Source organism: Colias croceus, chromosome 11 (genome assembly GCF_905220415.1).
Source record: "Colias croceus chromosome 11, ilColCroc2.1".
Classification (NCBI taxonomy): Eukaryota; Metazoa; Arthropoda; class Insecta; order Lepidoptera; family Pieridae; genus Colias; species Colias croceus.
In genome coordinates this window covers 2,728,884-2,747,766 of record NC_059547.1, presented here as the reverse complement: position 1 = coordinate 2,747,766, position 18,883 = coordinate 2,728,884, and the positions used below count along the sequence as shown (strand labels likewise).

Sequence of the window (18,883 nt, the reverse complement as noted above, 5' to 3'; positions counted from 1 at the left end):
AAAAACATACCGGCAGAATTGATAACCTCCTCCTTTTTTTGAAGTCGGTTAATAATCCACAAGTACACAAACATGTTATTTCATTTGTACTAACAAATGAAATAACATGTTTTTGCAATTCATTTTATCATAAAAATCAATTTTTTTGATTTGCAGTTCAGTTTATCATAAAATTAATGTTAGGCTAGGTTATGGAAGAGTCATTGATAAGTATCAAATTAAAATGATCTTGACATTACTGCATTTACAAAGTTTAAATTTTGCAATATAAATATTATGTGTGAATACGTATATGTGCTGTGTACTCACTTCTACATATTTACGACATCACTTGATAAAGTGTAAGGATGAATGTATGGACATAAGGACATAAGTATACATTTTTGTATGTTCACTTACTGATTCCATATTGTTAGAATTCGGCCATAATTACGAATTCAGTTTCCCGTGGTAACCGTAAAAATGATCATAATATTATTATGATGATCATTCAATTTGAAAAAGTATACAAATACGAGGCGATAAACCGCAAGATAAATTTATTATTTGTATGTTTCTCAGTTGATTTAAGAGCTCAATACAAAAACAGGGAAAAGGCGGTCAATTAGCATAGCCAAGTGATCTAGGTTGATTAGCATTTGGAAAGTTCTTGCACATGTTTTGAGGACTGGTTTTGGCCGCGTTTGTCAATGGCGCGACAGGGGGAAATTGATGTTCTGTTTTCTAAACGTATTTTGCATTTGTAATTAAAATTTTCGCAATAAATACGTGTGCTTTGGTGTTGGTTTAAAAGTTAACCGTTTATGTTTTGTTGTTGACAAATTTCACAAAGAAAGCACATTACTTTTTTCTAAGAAAGAGCAACATAAAATATTTATTTTCTCAGGAAGTATTCTTGACAATTTTGTTCGATTTCTCCATGTCCATATGTTAGCGTAACTCAAAGTCAGTGGCAAATAAACGAGTTAATAAAATTACATAATGTACAGTCCGAAGAGACGTGCCATGAAAATGTAATCATCCGTTGCATTTAAGTATACATATAGGCTCCTTAATTATTTGACAATTTGGTTCTATTTGCTTTAGCTCTATGGACGGACGGATTTAGAAAAAAGTTGAGTAAATCTTTATGAGGAAAATAACTATCAAAAGAATACGAATGCAGCGGCTTTAATGTCATATAAAAGTTGGCTCAGGAAACTTGAGGATATTGCAGTTTATATTCTTTCAACAAGATAACCTAAACCTGCACCAATTATGGATTCAAATATCTACATTGTGTTTTTAAATCTAGGAAGCCTAGAGTGTTTAACATTGACGTTCAATAGCACGTCTTCTGTTACGATAATATGCACTTGTTTTAAAAACAAGACACTCTTTACGCGAAGCTGATTATACACGTCTTGATAAACATAAAGTTACCTCACCTCTATTGCACATTATATCTTATTTCAAAATTATTATAGTTTATTCTCCGACTCTCCGTATAACTCTAAAAAATTGATTCCAAGCGCGGCGACACTGCTGCCTGCAGATGCAACGCGCAGCGATTCATAGATGTTCATAGAAACAAGTGGTGTCGCTTGCAGTTTGCGGTTGCAGTTTGCGGTCTGCGGCCCGTCTCGGACTTGTACCTTAAAGTTCATATTTCTATCTTTAACTAACTGCTCAACGCGGTTTCACCCCAGTAGCTCCACTCCTGTTAGCCGTAGCGTGATGATATAGCCTATAACCTTCCTCGATAAATGGGCTATCTAACACCGAAAGAATTTTTCAAATCGGACCAGTAGTTCCCGAGATTAGCGCGTTCAAACAAACAAACAAACTCTTCAGCTTTATAATATTAGTATAGATAAAGCCGATGTATGTGGTGGGGAAACAATGTGGACACATACATATTATACAAAAAGCTTTGATCAGCATATTGCATATGTGTGTCCCTACAGCCGGGTTACTTATACACCACTAACTAAAGAACCGCACACTGAACGGGGAACTTATTCTGAGCAAACAGTGTTCACCCAAATCAATTTGGTGGTTTTCAAATGAATTAAAACGATTCATAAACATATTTCAATACATACAAACTTTGCAATCGTGACGTGAAATTGTGACTAATGTTGGTAAATAATAATATTAGTACAAAGACGACTGTATTAGTTTTCTATTTCAAGGGTTCACAATAATCATTGTCTCACACAGCTATGGCTATATACTACGTAGGTAAATAGCAATGCCTTTGTATGTGGTCACGGTTCATCAGATAACAATGTCATTCCGAATTATTCAGATGTTCATGGTATGGGTAAAGAGTGTGGAATTTAACATGACAAATGTTGTTTGTAGTATTTTGACAATTTTCTTGTTTTGTTTCATAGAAATCGTTTGGTTTGCGTCTTGATGAATTGCTAAATAAAATAAAAAAAGCTTATTATAAACGCTTTATAAACGATACTCGTTGACGATACTAAATTCTAATTCGACAAATAACAACAATCATCACCATAATAAATAATTTTATCTTTAATTTATAAAAATATTAATTAACGTTTTACGTAAAACTCGGACCGCCTCCTTGGTACAGTGGTTGACGCGTGAGCGTAACACCGAGAGGTCCTGCATGGGTTCGATTCCCGGTGGAGACGAAGAAAAAAAAATTCTCGGTCTGGCGGACACAGAAGGCTGATCACCTACTTCTCCCTAAAGAAAATCGATCAGTGAAACAGATGTATAATGCATCTGCCCCTTACCCCACTACATGGGACTTCACTTTACGTAAAACTCTAACATATTCAGGCATAATCTATACATATAATAAATCTGTAGAAGGGTCAAGTCTGTACATTGAAAATATTGAAAAAATAAATAGCAGGGGGTGTTACTGGATCGATACCAAACCCAAATATGTGATTAAAAAAATTTTTGTCTGTCTGTCTGTCTGTCTGTATGTTCAGGCATCACGTGAAAACTAACGGTTCGATTTCGATGAAACTTGGTATAATTATACCTTATTATCCTGGGCATAAAATAGGATACTTTTTATCCCGGAAAATTACGTAGAAAAAAATAAATCTTCATTTTTCCGCGCGGACAGAGTCGCGGGCGGAAGCTAGTCATCGTAATATAAGTGTAACTTTTTAGAATTTTATTCCAATGGCCTTCTGTGGGTTGTTAATTTAGTCAAAGTCAAAGTAAAAGTTAAATCATTCATGAAGAGACTTTTGTTTTACGTATTTAGGTTTTAATGCTCACACTGTGAAATAAAAAGGTTTTTCTTTGCAGGAAATGTTTTCCTAGCTGCAGGCAGATACGCAAACACTTTAATCAGTCAAAGTATCATTACTAGTATCCTTTATTCATACTGATGTGACTTTTATGATCGGTTATTGGATAATACACGCTGCACCCCGCCGGTTATATCTCACTTCTAGTCTTTGAGAACAACCTTGTAACTTTGATGAATTCGTAACCATCATGCTGTATACACGTGATAGTATGGTCTATTATATTAATATACCTTCCGCCCGCGACTCTGTCCGCGCGGAAAAATGAAGATTTATTTTTTTCTACGTAATTTTCCGGGATAAAAAGTATCCTATTTTATGCCCAGGATAATAAGGTATAATTATACCAAGTTTCATCGAAATCGAACCGTTAGTTTTCACGTGATGCCTGAACATACAGACAGACAGACAGACAGACAGACAAAAATTTTTTTAATCACATATTTGGGTTTGGTATCGATCCAGTAATACCCCCTGCTATTTATTTTTTCAATATTTTCAATGTACAGACTTGACCCTTCTACAGATTTATTATAATATGTATAGATATATTTCAAGAAATAAGGGCTGATCGTTTCAGGATGGATATTTGGCATTTATTGTGTGGTTTTGAAAGTTGGATTTGGTATTCTATCCCTTGTATATATTTTATCTTACTTAAAATACGGTACCTAAGTATAGTAGTTTATTGACATCAGAATCCTTTGGCTCCCGAACTAGTTTTAAACTGTGTCTCAGGAGCCAGAGGCTTCTCCCAATATTGATCATAATATTATGTCTATAAACTAAACTAAAAGCTCTAAAATAACAAAATAACAAAAAAAAAAGAATAAGGATGGTCGTACTATTTTAGGAAAAGCTCGAACCTTGACGATATTAATGGTATACTTAGATAAAGATCATAGTTTGTATTTGATAAGGACTAACTAGGTTCTTCTAATAAAATAGAAAAATAGTCAAGTTATTTAAAACCATGAATCTATCTAGTTGTTGCATAATTTACTCGAAAAGCGAATGTCTGAGTGATATTAATGTATTTTTACACCCAAAGTGACATATAAAATTAACCGTTACCGTAAAAAGCACAGCCCAACTGTAGGAAGGCCCACTCGAATAACTGCCTTGACGGTCTAATTAGAAGATAAAAACCTAATTAGCCTTTCCAATCGCGCGCAGGAAATCGGACAGCGCAAAAAACTAAGTTCATCTTTTAGAAGATACTAGGCTCTTTGTCGTGTTACAACTGCTATTTTATTTATTTTTACTTCTCTGTACACACATATACAGACATTCTGTATCTATCTCTTTAATATAAAGCTAAAGAGTTTGTTTATTTGAACTCGCTAATCTCAGGAACTACTAGTTCGGTTTGAAGAATTATTTCAGTTATAGATAGTCCATTTATGAAAGGCTAAAATTATAACATCATGTACCACGTGGGTGAAACCGCGAAGCACAGCTAGTTACAAATAAAATACAAAGAGGTTGAATGTCTGTTGGCGGATTTATGGCTTTAACGTAAACTATTTTTTTGATTCATTGCATATTATGATATTATGAGAACAAAATCATTGTTTATTTTGCTTTCATCTTTTGCTTTTAAAATTATTTAATTCAATTGTGTTAAGACTATATAAGTATATATAGAGATAGGATAGAGATATTGGGTGCATCCCAACATCGCGGGCATAAATATAAATTTATAAATGGCTTTAAATCGAAAACCTATTATTGGCTTTTATTGATTTGAAAGTCACGCGTTGTTTTGTTTTGGTACAGTTTTTTTATTTTTAAAAAGCACAGAAAGTCACTATGACCTTCGGTTTGGAATGTTCGATTACCTCAATAAAGTGAAACAATTTTTGATTTTGTGTTTATTTTGATCGAATTGTACTGTATAAGAATATGATGCTAAAATGCGATTATGTACTAAAAAAATATTTCAGTATCTTCCAATTGCCGCTAAAAGTAAAAACTATTCGGGAAAATTATATTATTGAAATTTTAACATAACATTTTCAACATTTTATTGCTAGATTTAATTAGTTTGAGTTTTGATGTTTAGTATGGGTGTGATTGTTTGTCTGTCTATGGGCTATGGCATTGTAGCTCCTAATTCCTAAACGGTGTTGTTTGTTACGATAATGTTATGTCGATATTCTTACTTTGTTTGGTTTTTGGCAGTTGCGTCAGGATCTCAGTAATTATTATCTACTAGCTTTCCACCCGCGGCATAGCCCGCGCAGTCAAAGAAAAACCCGCACAGTTCCCGTTCCTGTGGGATTTCCGGAAAAAAACCTATTCTATGTCCCGGGGTAAAAATCAGCCTATGTCCTTTCTCTGGTATCAAAACATCTATATACCAAATTTCATGCAAATTGGTTAGACAGACAGAGTTACTTTCGCATTTTAATATTAGTATGGATATCCATGGTTTAAATAATTAACGTTCCTTACAATGTTTCGTAAGTTTCAGTTGCATTTTTATACCATTAATATGTCGGGATATTTTCTATATTAAGAAAGAGAAAAGTTGAATGAGATACGTATTACTTATCTACTAATGTTATATTTGTGTCTGTTACTACTTACTATATAACTAAAGAACTAATCTTCATTATTTAGGATTACCTAGTAAGTTACATCTTAACAATGTAGAACACTTGAATTCTAATTCTAAAACTAAGTTTTTTTTTAAACGATTTTTTATTCCTTTACCGGGTTAACCCTTGTTCTACCGGGTACCTAAGCGGCTAACTGGCTAGTTTGAAAATAATTTGTTAGCACGCTAGGATATCTATACGTCATCAGCTAGTCACCTTGAACAACGTCCCCTCACTATCCTCTTATCGAATTTAAAACGTTGGCGTGAGTCAAAAATGATTTATCCACCAATAAAATGAGGATGTCGGGAGGAAAATTTTAGGGTAAACGCAGCTATCAACGACCCATCGAAAATCTGAAGGTATTACCGACCTATAAAAGTAATTCGAAATTTAAACGTTTCCAGAACTATTCTAGCTATAGGTAGGCAAAGTTATATACGAATGTATTACTTGAGCATCGTATACTTTAACGTTAGAGTGAGTAACTGAGCAAAAAAGAGTTAAAATGCGTAAGTTGCTGCGGGGAAGCGTGGAAGCAGGACGTGTCGTACTGTTCCGTTGTTCCTTCGGGTAAGTACTGTGAGTATCTTTTTAAGACATTTACAAATAAATGACATCTATACTTTAATTTATATTACTAAATGTCAATGCATTTAAGTGTCAACTTTTCATTTCTTACAACATTTTATTAATAAAAAGTAATTTGAAACGATAAAACTTAAAATTAAAATGGGACGGTGTTAGCTTCACCAGTTTAAGTCGTGGCAGGTATCAACGACCCGTAAGTCGGCAATGGCAGCAACGTAACTTTTTGTTTTATTTTCTTTTATGTTATTATATCACACTAACACAAGTGGTTTTATGGACCAGTTTAAATCTAAGCTATGAGTCTTCATAAAAATCTATTAGCGACTAAACTTTTTTGTCTAGTGTTGTGTCTTTTAGCGTTGTCAATTTATACAAAGTTATGATATTTTTGAGGATCCCTATCGAATAGTTACAGTAGTAAATCATTGTTTTTTTTTTGTTTAAACAATATGCATTTGTTCATATTTTGTATGACATTAATCAATTATAATCTATTTTATAGTCTGATGGTCAAATGAATTAAAATAACCATTTTTTTATGGGTCGGTAATACAATTTAGGTTTATACTTACATACTTTAATACCGACCCATGTGGGTCGGCAATAGCAACTATAGGAAGCTATTACCGATCGAATATAGATTGTTTAGTTTCTCATCTACAAATTCAAATTGCTTTATTTGCAGAATGTAGAATAAAGATGTTTGTATATACAGATAATATTGATCCTTAAACATTCTGCTCGTAATTGAGCGTGCAAATATATTTTTATCACTTTTATGACATAATAGGTGCCTATTAAAAATTATATTTTTTTAGGTTAAATTAACATAAAACATATAATTAGGTATATTTTTTCCAGAAATATGGAGCCACGAAAGCGGCGAAAAGTATTCAGTAAAACAAACTCGCCGAAGCAATCAATCAAATAGCATAACGAAATATCCTAGAGTTTGAAATCCTTAATTGAATATATGTACATTAATAGTATTATGTTGACGACAAAAAAATACGAATATATTTGCATTTTTATTTCATTTTATTAAGATCGGTAATCATCATCATCACTAGCTTCTATACATTCCATTGTTGGAAAAAGGCTTCCTCTCACATACGATCGGGAATAGCTGCATAAAAATCGTTAATAGCTTCACAGCCGTTTTTATGGGTCGGTAATAGCAACAATCGACTAAGTCACATTGAAAATTATTTTTTACAAGATAATCCTTTATTAGAATGTATTTGCTTCAACAAATACATTTTTTATACATAACACTAGCATATAAAATGAAATTATAAATCTTTAGAAGAACCAGTATACTTAAAAAATATGGTTGATTTTGAAATTGCCTTAGAGGGGTCGTTAATACCTGCGTTTACCTTATGAATAAATTGCATTGTGCATCTGTATTCTGTAAGAAAGTTTTTTTTTTTTAATAAGGATAAAAAGTGACAGAGTTTAGCGGGAATTAAGAATAAAGTCGACATCTATGCAACTAGGTTATAGGAAAAATACTATTTAAAAGGCCTAGATAGTGTTTGGTGGAGATAAAAAAATCTTTGTTTCTAAAAGTATATTTTCTAGAAACACGAATGCGACCTTGAAATTTTCTGGTTTATGTTTGGTTTAGTTATGTTGTAGTCAATTGTTAAATACGTCATTTTATACATGACTTGATTTCTCAGTCATTATACCACACAATACATGCACCTACTTAAATAATATAATATAACTTTTGGGTGATATTTTAGGTAATATATTTATACTCCTACAGAACAAAATACCAAGGACAAGGTTTTGTAAATTGCACCCACTGAAATATTAAAATTAAATGTCTTAAAACAATCTCATCTATTTTGCGTTCGTAGTACATACCTACGACATAGCAAATCGATTGTAAGCGTAACGGATACTTATAAAGTTATAATGATATCAGGCTTTGCTTACTCAACCATAAAAATACGTTGGTTCTAGTTCTAAAGTGCTTAGATTCAACTGCCTTATCATTAGATAGTTTTAATTTTTAAAAGTGCGTTTCAGGTTAGTATTGAGTATGTTATTATAGACATATTTATTTTGATTTTTATAATAATGAGTAGGTACGTGCAGTCCGTGATGTACTCTCTCATGGTCTCAAAAAAATTGCCCATAAAGAATGTATGATTGCTCTAGATCACCATAATATACCTAAGCTTGTTTATTCAAAAACTAAAATTGAGTAAAAATAAAAAGGAATGGAGCGATGCAAAAGAAGGAGAATTTGGTATTGAAGTTGTATTGTTGTTCTGTTAACAATTATTATTTACTAGCGGTCCGCCCCGGCTTCGCCCGTGGTACATATTTACGTTTTCTCTACATAGGAACCATCCTCGTGCTTCAGGGAATATAATAAAAAAAGAATTATCGAAATCGCTCCACCCGTACACGCGTGATGCCGCGGCCGTGACCAAGGAAAACGGGTTTCATTTTTATATAGATTTTTATTTTTACTAAAATCCCTGTACAATATGGTTTGCCTTATTTCTTTCACCAGAGTCATGACGTCACGATTTTGTTAGATACTTTATTATATACGACAGGAATTGAGTTATAATAATGAATTGCGAATGCTCTCTAACTGTAATTCGATTGCAATAACATATATCATCGTACGCCCACAGTCAGTTATACCACTTACTTCATCCCTTTTGTTAAACTATTGGGTTAACCATCGGACTATAAAGTACACAATAAAGAGGAAAGATTGAAGTGAAACTTCTTTAGGCGCGTTGAGAGTAAAATTTCAAGGTCGCGTCATGGCAATACCGTCATGTCATGATTGTCTTGGAGTAAGGCAACGATTTTGATATCTTTGAATCTTGCCAATGCAGTTTCACTTTTGACACGTGTGCTCGAAAACTAGCCACGTATACCGAATAAATTTTATCTTATCAATAGAACAATAATGAACGAGAAATGTACAAGTTTTATTTTTAACCCCTGACAATTTGGGAAAAGCGAAGATAAGTCGAGCCAAGCAAGAAAATGAGCCGTTATTTACATATAATATTCCCATTTATAAATGTATTACGATAGGTTAGTAATAAATGTATTAATTCAAAATCGAATCGAGTCGTGATTCGTGACCAATTTGCAACGTTTCTTTGAATACAATTAATTGTGCATTGTTATACCACTATAAGGTGTAGTTATGGATTATTATTATTATAGCTCTTGTTTGATATTTTTCTTCTAGTAGGCCACACACAATGTCTTCATTTAATTACTTTCCAAATTATCATGTACATTGTACAGCATCTAGCAAAAAAAAAACACCTAGGTATTATTTAGTACCAAAGCACATTACTACAAAGGAATATAAAAGAAATTCATTACCATAATATAATAAATAGCATTAGTATATTAATTAATCTATTATAGTCAAAAATGTAAATCAAAAACCATTCGACATGTACCTATTGGTCTAAATGCTAATTTAAATTTAAAGAGATTCAGAAATATCAGATAATAATAATAATCACTTAAAAAGGTGCTAATTAATACACGGGACAGGTTTTATGTGAATTTGCATACATATTCTGAAACAGGCACACATACAATCAAAATGGAACTTTAGTACTTATATGATTTATTGGGTCTTTTTCTTTCGATGTACAAGACAGTTACGTAATTGTAACATTTTCGCTCGATTCATTTTTTATTCAAAAATTATGCCTTTTTTAAGGATTGTTTCATTTTTTAAAGATTTACTTCTTTATTTATAAAATAAATGTTAACAGTAAGAAAATAGAGTTTACTATCGAATCCCAAGACATTTTTTCTCTAGATCAATAATTATTACGTCTTTAGTTATAAACGAAATAAGAATTGAGACTTTGGCCACCATTCACAAGCGCGCCCATCCGCTGGATTTGTAGCTGGCTACAAGTCCGCGGACCAATCTGCGCTCGAGCTCGAACGCGATCGAGCGCACGCGATATTCATCTTTATTACGGCGCGGCGGCTGCATTAGCGTCTAGTACCGTAACCGGTCTCTCAGTGCCAGAAATGAGAAAGGGAGCCTCCTCTTAAACGACTACTTAGTTATTATTCTTTAGAAGTTTAGAACTGATTGAATTACCGGTAAGTATTTACACTAATGATTATACTAAATCCAATCCTATCATACTATCATGTCCTATCCTATTCTATACTAATATTATAAAGCTGAAGAGTTTGTTTGTTTGTTTGTTTGAACGCGCTAATCTCGGGAACTACTGGTCCGATTTGAAAAATTCTTTCAGTGTTAGATAGCCCATTTATCGAGGAAGGTTATAGGCTTATACATCACGCTACGGCCAACAGGAGTGGAGCTACGGGGGTGAAACCGAGCGGAGCAGCTAGTAATTTATAAATGCGAAAGTTTGTGAGGATGGATGTACATATATATATATATATATATATATATATAATAATAAAGGCGTAGGGATGTGACGACCCCATCGCCCCCCGTTGGCATATCTACAATAGATATCCCAGCCGTGCAGTCAGTCACCCCGCAGGGCACCTTGTGGCGAGGTGTCGGGGAGTAGCGACCCCGCGGGAACCGAGCGCCGCTCCCGGGGGAGGCCCCTGTCCTCACCTCTGGGCTGTCCCGGTGGCAGTTCGGAGTGAACAATGACGAGGTTCAGGATCCCCCACCTCTGGCTTGCCTTTGTTGGCCGTCCAGATTGGAACCGCTAGAGCTATATGCTCGGGGGTGGAAGTGTCTAATGGCGTAATAGCGGGGAAACCCGCTCCGGGCCTGCGGGCTCGCGATGGTGAAACCGGTGCCGCACCTCTCTACACCCCCAGCCGTTCAGCTGATGTTGCCCCCTTGTTGCCACTATCGGTAACCTTTTTGGGAGCCCATCGACCGAACTGGCGAGTCACCGTCTGCCATCATTTTCAATTTTTAATATTGAAAAGGCAGACGTCCATAGTCCCCATAGACCCAATATACCAGTCCATCTAACACCCTCTTCCATAACCCAGTTTTATTCATTTCCATTTTTCTGCAATAGTCCTACATTGGCCGCGGACTGCACAGGGCTGTATCTCTATAGTGCAGTCATGGGCAGGCTGCGGCTGGTGTCCCACAACACATTAAATTCTCTAAAGGGCCTCTGCGTGTTGGACCTGTGTCCCCACGTAAGCCTTCCAAAGGACCGGGTATCATCCTTATGGCGATACCCGTGTATTATCGAGAGAGACATAATAATAAATCCTTTATTTGCATTTAAACATGGTATTTTAAGGTATATTGTATGTATGTTTGTTTCTCTTTCACGCAAATACTACTGCACCGATTACAATGAAATTTAGCACACATATAGAGGGTAACTTGGATTAATACATAGGATAGGTTTTACTCCCTACCACAGGATCGGGAACTATCCTGGTTTTTCTTTGAAAACTTTTCCTTAGCCCATACCAGTAGAAAAATCAGAAATTTCCACTCTTACTTGCTTCATCATAATATGCTTATTGTATTAGAATATTTGATACATCAATACCTTTAAATAAAATACATTGAGCCCCGAGCGGCCCGATCGGTCCACGACACAATAGATTTTCTATTGTGTCTGTGATTCCGGGGCCTGAGTTATTAAGGTGACATGTTTTTGATAAAGGCTATATTTCAGGTTTTTAACGTTCGTTTAAATATTTATCTTTAATACTAATGCATTATTAAAATCGAAATATCTAGATCTTATAGTATTGCCTCATGCAGTGAAGGGTCGCGGAAGAATATAAATGTTATGATCAAGGCTGATTTGTAAAATGCGTATTAAAAGATTCCTGTTAATTTATCGCAATCTTTAAGTTTTCTACATTTTTTCATATCGTTTGTGACATGGAATTACATTTTTCTTATTAGAGTTAATTGATGCATTTGATTTATAGTTAACTAGCTTACCGCCCGCGGCTTCGCCCGCTTTGTCTAAAACCTAATAAATTATACACTAAAAGTCTAAAACCTTCCTCTTGAGTCACTCCATCTAAGACTCCATCTATTAAAAAAAACCGGATCAAAAACCGTTGCGTAGTTTGAATGGATAAAATATTTGATCTTAAAACTACATATCTAAGTCGAATAAAATAATGGTTTGGAAAGAATCTAAATTAAAATAATTATCATGTAGATAATGAATCAAGAAGCATATGAATCAGAAATAAAATGCATTTGCAAAAATACTGAATTGCTTTTAAAGAAATAAATACAGCAATACGATTAAATTGCGTTTTAGAAATTTCCACATTTATGGCTTATTTTATGTTACCGTTATATAATTTTATAATACGCAGTGCCTAGTAACTACTGGATAATACAAACTTATAAATACAATTAATACAAACTTATAAATTATCTAGCTTTCCGCCCGCGGCTTCACCCGCGTTTTCAAAGAAAAACCCGCATAGTTCCCGTTCCCGTGGGATTTCCGGGATAAAACCTATCCTATGTGTTAATCCAAGTTACCCTCTATATGTGTGCTTAATTTCATTGTAATCGGTTCAGCAGTATTTGCGTGAAAGATTAACAAACACACACACATCCTCACAAACTTTCGTATTTATAATATTAGTAGGAATGCTTGTACGATAAACATTGAATCGATAAATTCTTCTTCTAATAGTGTTTATTTAAATAAGTGATTTCATAACACAGGTGATATTTTATTGTATATTAGATACATGGCTCTATGTAATAATAGTATTTGTCATATTCCAATTAAATTGTTTATAGCATCCGCACGTACATATTTCACAGTTACGATAAGGTTTAGATAAATGTGTTGAATATTTGTAAAATTCCATTCAGGCTTTTTATATTATAGAATGTAATTACATTAACTAAAATGTAAAAAAATAATTAATTTTACTAATACTTTGAAAAGGTGAGGACTCTAGGTAGGTATAAGGGATTAGAGAAATTCATTTTAGTCAACATTGGGAAATGACAAAACATTATAAAAACCATTAATTTTAATATAGACACAAATCTCTACAATTTATGGCGTAGTTTTAATAAATTGAAAAATCGGGTTGCATTTGGCTCTGTATAACTTTTAAATTTTTATTGAACGGCAATTTAAAAGCAGTGATAACTTATTTTTACGTATAGATAATAGGTCAATTCTAACAGGAAGTTCTTATATTATGTTTATATTGGAAGATAACACGAAAAAAAATTGTTTGTGATTTACTCGTGATTTGTTTATATCGTATAGAGGTCATTAGGGGAATATAGAGTGTCTAAAGTAAAAACAATTTCATAAATATGCTATGATTTGAGAATTTCCTCGCTTTTCGGAATGTCATGTAAGATGGAAACCTCTTTGATCTGTGCGTCGTTTATTAGAACGAGATGTTTCTGAATAACTATATGCTCTTCGTAGGTATTTATTTTATCGAACTATTTATTACTTATGCATATTTTATTTGGTTTGTTATAACAATAATGCGCTCATGAACAAATTAGGTCTATTTTTAATTATATACTAAATAAATGCGAAAATTTTTAAATTTCCTTCTGGCTATTTGCATAATAATTACATATTATTAGGTATATCAATAATTATTGTTTATTATGATTTGTGGGTAAATATTTTCCTTATTAATACTTGTTATTTATAGCGAGGTATGGAGCAATAAACTTTAAATCAGCGGAAATAATAAATCGAAATCTTTAAAAATGACTGTAGATTTTTTAATAAAATACTGAGTACCTATGTTAAACGTACTAATTTCATATAGAGATTGATTGGGAAATACTTATTAAGGATAATATTATGCTCTATGCTAAGACAGATACAGAGTTCAAATAATTACTTACTAGGATATAAAGATGTTCCGTGGCACGAGAGACACTCCTTTTGACCACCTTCCAGGTTGATGGTAAGAGTTGGCGCCGGGCTGGACCGTGGACACAGTTTACACCCACCATTGTACCTCTCACACAGACACACCTCTTCTAAATTCTCCACTTTTAATTCATTCAATCCGAACCTGCTACAGGACTTCTCTAAGGACGCAGCCAGCTTCCCGTTGTAATCGCAGGAACTAGGGCACACGTTGCATTTACCGTCTATAGCGTCTAACGTCTGGTTCGAACCAATGTTGTCCGGGTCCATCTGTATCTGATAAACGTTTTCCTTCTTCCCCTCCATACTCCCGGACATGTAGGACGTCAGGGTGACTTCCGAAGACGACCGCACCGTGTTGTTCAATTTGTATTTTGTCATTTTCGATTTTAAAATACCGTTTTGAAAGCGGAGGCGCGGGACATTTTATGAATGGAAGCGTTTTAAATTATTCGTTCTGTTTTTAAATGTCGAACATAATACGAGTATCACAGATAAAATATGGAATGTTTTTTTTTTCGCGTTGCGTCACTCCGTGCGTCTTACGCGGACGGCTGTGCGCTAACGAGTGGTTCTGCCGTTCTGAATTCTGCATTAGCTTCTGTTCGAATTTTTAATGCGAAGAAAATAAAATTACATACCTAGCATTGTCGATTGTTGTCGTGAAATGGCGCGAAATAACGTTTGTTACGTAAATACGTTGAAGGGTTGGCATACAATAGTTTGGGTGGTTTGGGTGTCATTATATTTGCGCGAACCTATTTGGCTATTTGTTTTGAATTTAGAACCTTTGGTTTTAGTTACTTGCGTATAATTTACTTTTTTTTAATACCTACTTAGGTAGGTATGTGTCTTGGGTAATATTTTATAAGCACTTAGGTACATGATTGTAGGTAATTTTATAATATGGGGCATGTGATGAAAACATGTTTTTAATAAACCCAATAAGTAAAATACATATAATAATAACTACCATAAAATATAAACCTATACAATTTTCAGAATATCTACCCTACTAAAAAAATGCTAAGTAGGTATGTACTTACTTCATAACTAATAATTTTTTTTATTCTACTAAAACTACTTTGAAAAGTTGAAAAATGAATACTTAAATATCTTGTATTTTATAACGACAAAAAATAAAAAAGCCGCCCGAACAGGGACTTGAACCCTGGACCCTTGGATTAAAAGTCCAATGCTCTACCGACTGAGCTATCCGGGCCGATACGAGTACAGTCGAAATTATAGTACTATTACTTTTTATTAAATAACATTGACAATCTAGTTCTGTTTTTTCTTCACTTGGAATGTTTTTATGTATTTTGTATTGATATAATTTATGTGACCACTTCACGTATTCAAAATAATAATTTCCTGTTCCTGAAGTGAAATAAATTTAAAATATATATTAATGTACAACAATGTGCAAAACCTTCAATTTAGGTAGTCTATACAATATAATATCTATATATATAATTATTGGTCGATTTGCTGAAAAGTCAAACTCAATCATTTATTTGGCGCTGCCATTTTCCTCGGCAAAGCTTGTATACGTAGTATATTATTATTATTAGTCTGTGGCAAAGCCCCGTTCACACTGACCGAGGTGCTTCACGCGGCAATTTCCTCGCGAGGCTGATCGCTATTGACCGTCTATTGCTCTGATGTATCTATTAGCGATGAAAAAAAAATTTGGAAGTTTTGAAGGAAGGCTTCTGATAAGTATATCATTCTGCACAAATAGAGACACAGGAATTGATTTCCGCAATGTTGTAGCGTCCTAATTAGGATAAAATAATTCTTTTTAACCATGATAGATATAATAGCTATTACGTAGTTTGACTATCTGATTATTGCACGCCTCATAAGCGAAGCGTTGAGGTGGGTACTACTGTCACTTCGCGCAAAACATCTGATTTTTCAAACTTAAAATGTCTTTATGTATCATACATTGCACTTGTAAGATAATACATACACACACATATTAAGAAAAAACACTATTTTTAACATTCATGATATTTTTGATGTCACTTTTGTTATTTAAACTAGTTAAAAAACAGTTTCAAAAAGTTCTGTCTTGGACGTCCGTGTGTCTGTATGTGCGGAGGATTTTCTTGTTAACACGATAGCGACCGAAATACTTTACTAATCGAGTCTTTTTTTTTTCTCTTACGCTTGAGTATGCTCAGGAATAGAACCCTTTCATTTTTCAGGGTCTGATTCGATGTGGTTTAATTGTTATTAAATAAACAAAAAAAAAATATATCGACTGTTCTCCATAATTTTAGTATATCTATATATATTCTTTATTTTATTTTATTTTTTTTATATTTATAGTGTACTCAAAATTCACCATTATAAACTCGATTCTTTATACTATAAGCCAAGGTTTAAAAAAATAAGTTGGTAGTCAGTCCCTTAAACCTGCGCAGTTTCACATCTAGGTGGGGCCACAAGAAAAATAGCTCAATTATTACGGTACCGCTTTCTTTACTTTTCCAACTGTTTTATTTTATTTCTTTTTTATATTTATAGTGTACTCTTTATAAATAATCAATTTTATTGTAAAGGATGAGATTATGAGGCGTGCACTTTTGGATTTTCCAAACTATTTTAATTTGCTATGATTATTAACAATAAGGACACTTTTTAGAAAAGTCCAGTGTCGTAAACGGCAAAATGTTTCGAAGTTGAATTTCTAAACAATAGATTCTTCTGTGTGTGATACAGGAGACATAAGGTCATAGTGCATGATAAATTATTATTAGTTATTTTTACGTAAGATAAAAAAAATATTATCCATATAGATAGGTATTTAAACTGCAATTATATTGTAGCGTCGACAAGCCAATTTATGAGTTATCGAATTTCAAGTGTAACGCTAAGAAAGTTCACACGGTAACTCATATTATATAAACAGTTTGTGCGCTATGCACAGATAGTTACGGGCTTGTCGGGACGCGGGTGGGTCGCATTAGGTCGAATATTAATTACATACGGTTAAATATATGTAGTTAACGAAAAATAACCTTTGCGTAGTTAATCATCTTTTATTACACCCGCACATAACAAGCCCCTCCATTGGTGACTCCCGGCGAAAAGTGAACATTATTATAGTGAATTGCATAGATATCGTTTGTTAATAATTAAAAATGAATCCGGCAGTTCCAGTTCGAGCAGTTTCGTCGGTACAGTTAACCCTTCTCGAGCAATTAGCACAATTAAAGCAGCGGGTAAACCAGCTGGAATGTGCAGGCTCGAGAGGCAAATTGTTTAGCGGTCGAAGGTATGGAAATAGCACGCATCGTTCCGCATCTCAAAATCACGATCGTGCAGGAATATCAAAACAGAGAAGACCAAATTGGTTATGTTATTACCATTACCGCTATAAGAACAATGCCAGCAAGTGCTTTCAACCTTGTGTGTGGCGGAAGCAGCATCTATTAAGTTTTTAGTGGACACCGGCGCAATCAGAAATGTTTTAATTTTACCAGTGTCGAAAAATAACCGATCCGCGAGTGAGTGTACTGTGTAGTGATTATTACGATAAAAAATCGAGTTTTGAAATAGATAGCAGTCTTGAGTATGTAAGTAAATTACGAGATACTATTAGGAAATATCAGTCAGTAGCTATTAGGCAGAATGTAAGACGGAACATATTTATTCACCCCCCTGTTTTTGTAAGAAACGACGCAGTGCGTAAGCCTCTACAACCAACATACGACGGTCCTTATCGTGTGCTGAGTCGAGAGGAAAAGGTATTTTACATTCAAATGACTGGCAGGAAAGTTAGAATATCTGTAGACCGTCTAAAACCTGCATATTATTTGAATGATGATAGTGATACGACATCTGGGGCAGATACTGAGGTTCCATTACAAATTCCAAGTAGCGAATTGCCTAATACACATACCACGCGTAGTGGAAGAGCTATACGATTACCAGTACGATTTAGGTAATAGTATTGTATTTGTAATTGTTTCAACTATTTTAAATTTATTAGAATTACGATGATTATAAGTATTCATATAAGACTTCATAGAAATGTATAATAAATACTTAGTAATCAACACATCGTATTTAATAAATAATAGCACTTGTGAAATTTGAAACGAGTTCATTGTTAATGGTTTAACGTTTTAAGTACTGTATTTCAAATTTATGTTTGTGTTAAGTTTTTATTGAAATGTTTACTACTTAGAAATTTAAGTACTTTTGATTTATGGCTTATGAGTGTATAGTAATAGCCTTTGTAATATTAAACGATACAAGTGTAAGAAAAACGTATTGGGATTTGAAATGTTAATGTTACTAAAGGCTGGTTCACACTTTGATTAGTGCGAGTGCAGGTGATTAGTGCGAGTGCAGGTGTGTAGTGCGAGTAGTGTCCAATTCAACTGCGAGTGCAGGTGATTAGTGGGAGTGCAGGTCAATGGTGCAATTCGCGACGCTACACACTACGCTAAACACTAAACACTAAACACTCGTGTCCAGACGTGTTTAGGCAGGCACACTGCGAGTG

At 33.9% G+C, this 18,883-nt stretch overlaps 1 protein-coding gene and 1 non-coding gene across 2 annotated transcripts in view; both read right to left on the bottom strand.

The window, feature by feature from the left end:
• Positions 1 to 14,924, bottom strand: part of LOC123695575 (sodium-independent sulfate anion transporter-like) — a 33,906-nt gene extending 18,982 nt beyond the window's left edge. The window contains exon 1 of the mRNA XM_045641466.1: positions 14,334 to 14,924. Coding sequence (XP_045497422.1) covers positions 14,334 to 14,742 — 409 coding nt within the window. The 5' untranslated portion in view covers positions 14,743 to 14,924. The remainder of the gene's footprint in view (positions 1 to 14,333) is intronic.
• Positions 14,925 to 15,510: 586 nt separating this feature from the next.
• On the bottom strand, positions 15,511 to 15,583 carry Trnak-uuu. Its single transcript has one exon. It is a non-coding gene; the product is annotated as a tRNA-Lys (tRNA).
• Positions 15,584 to 18,883: the final 3,300 nt, after the last annotated feature.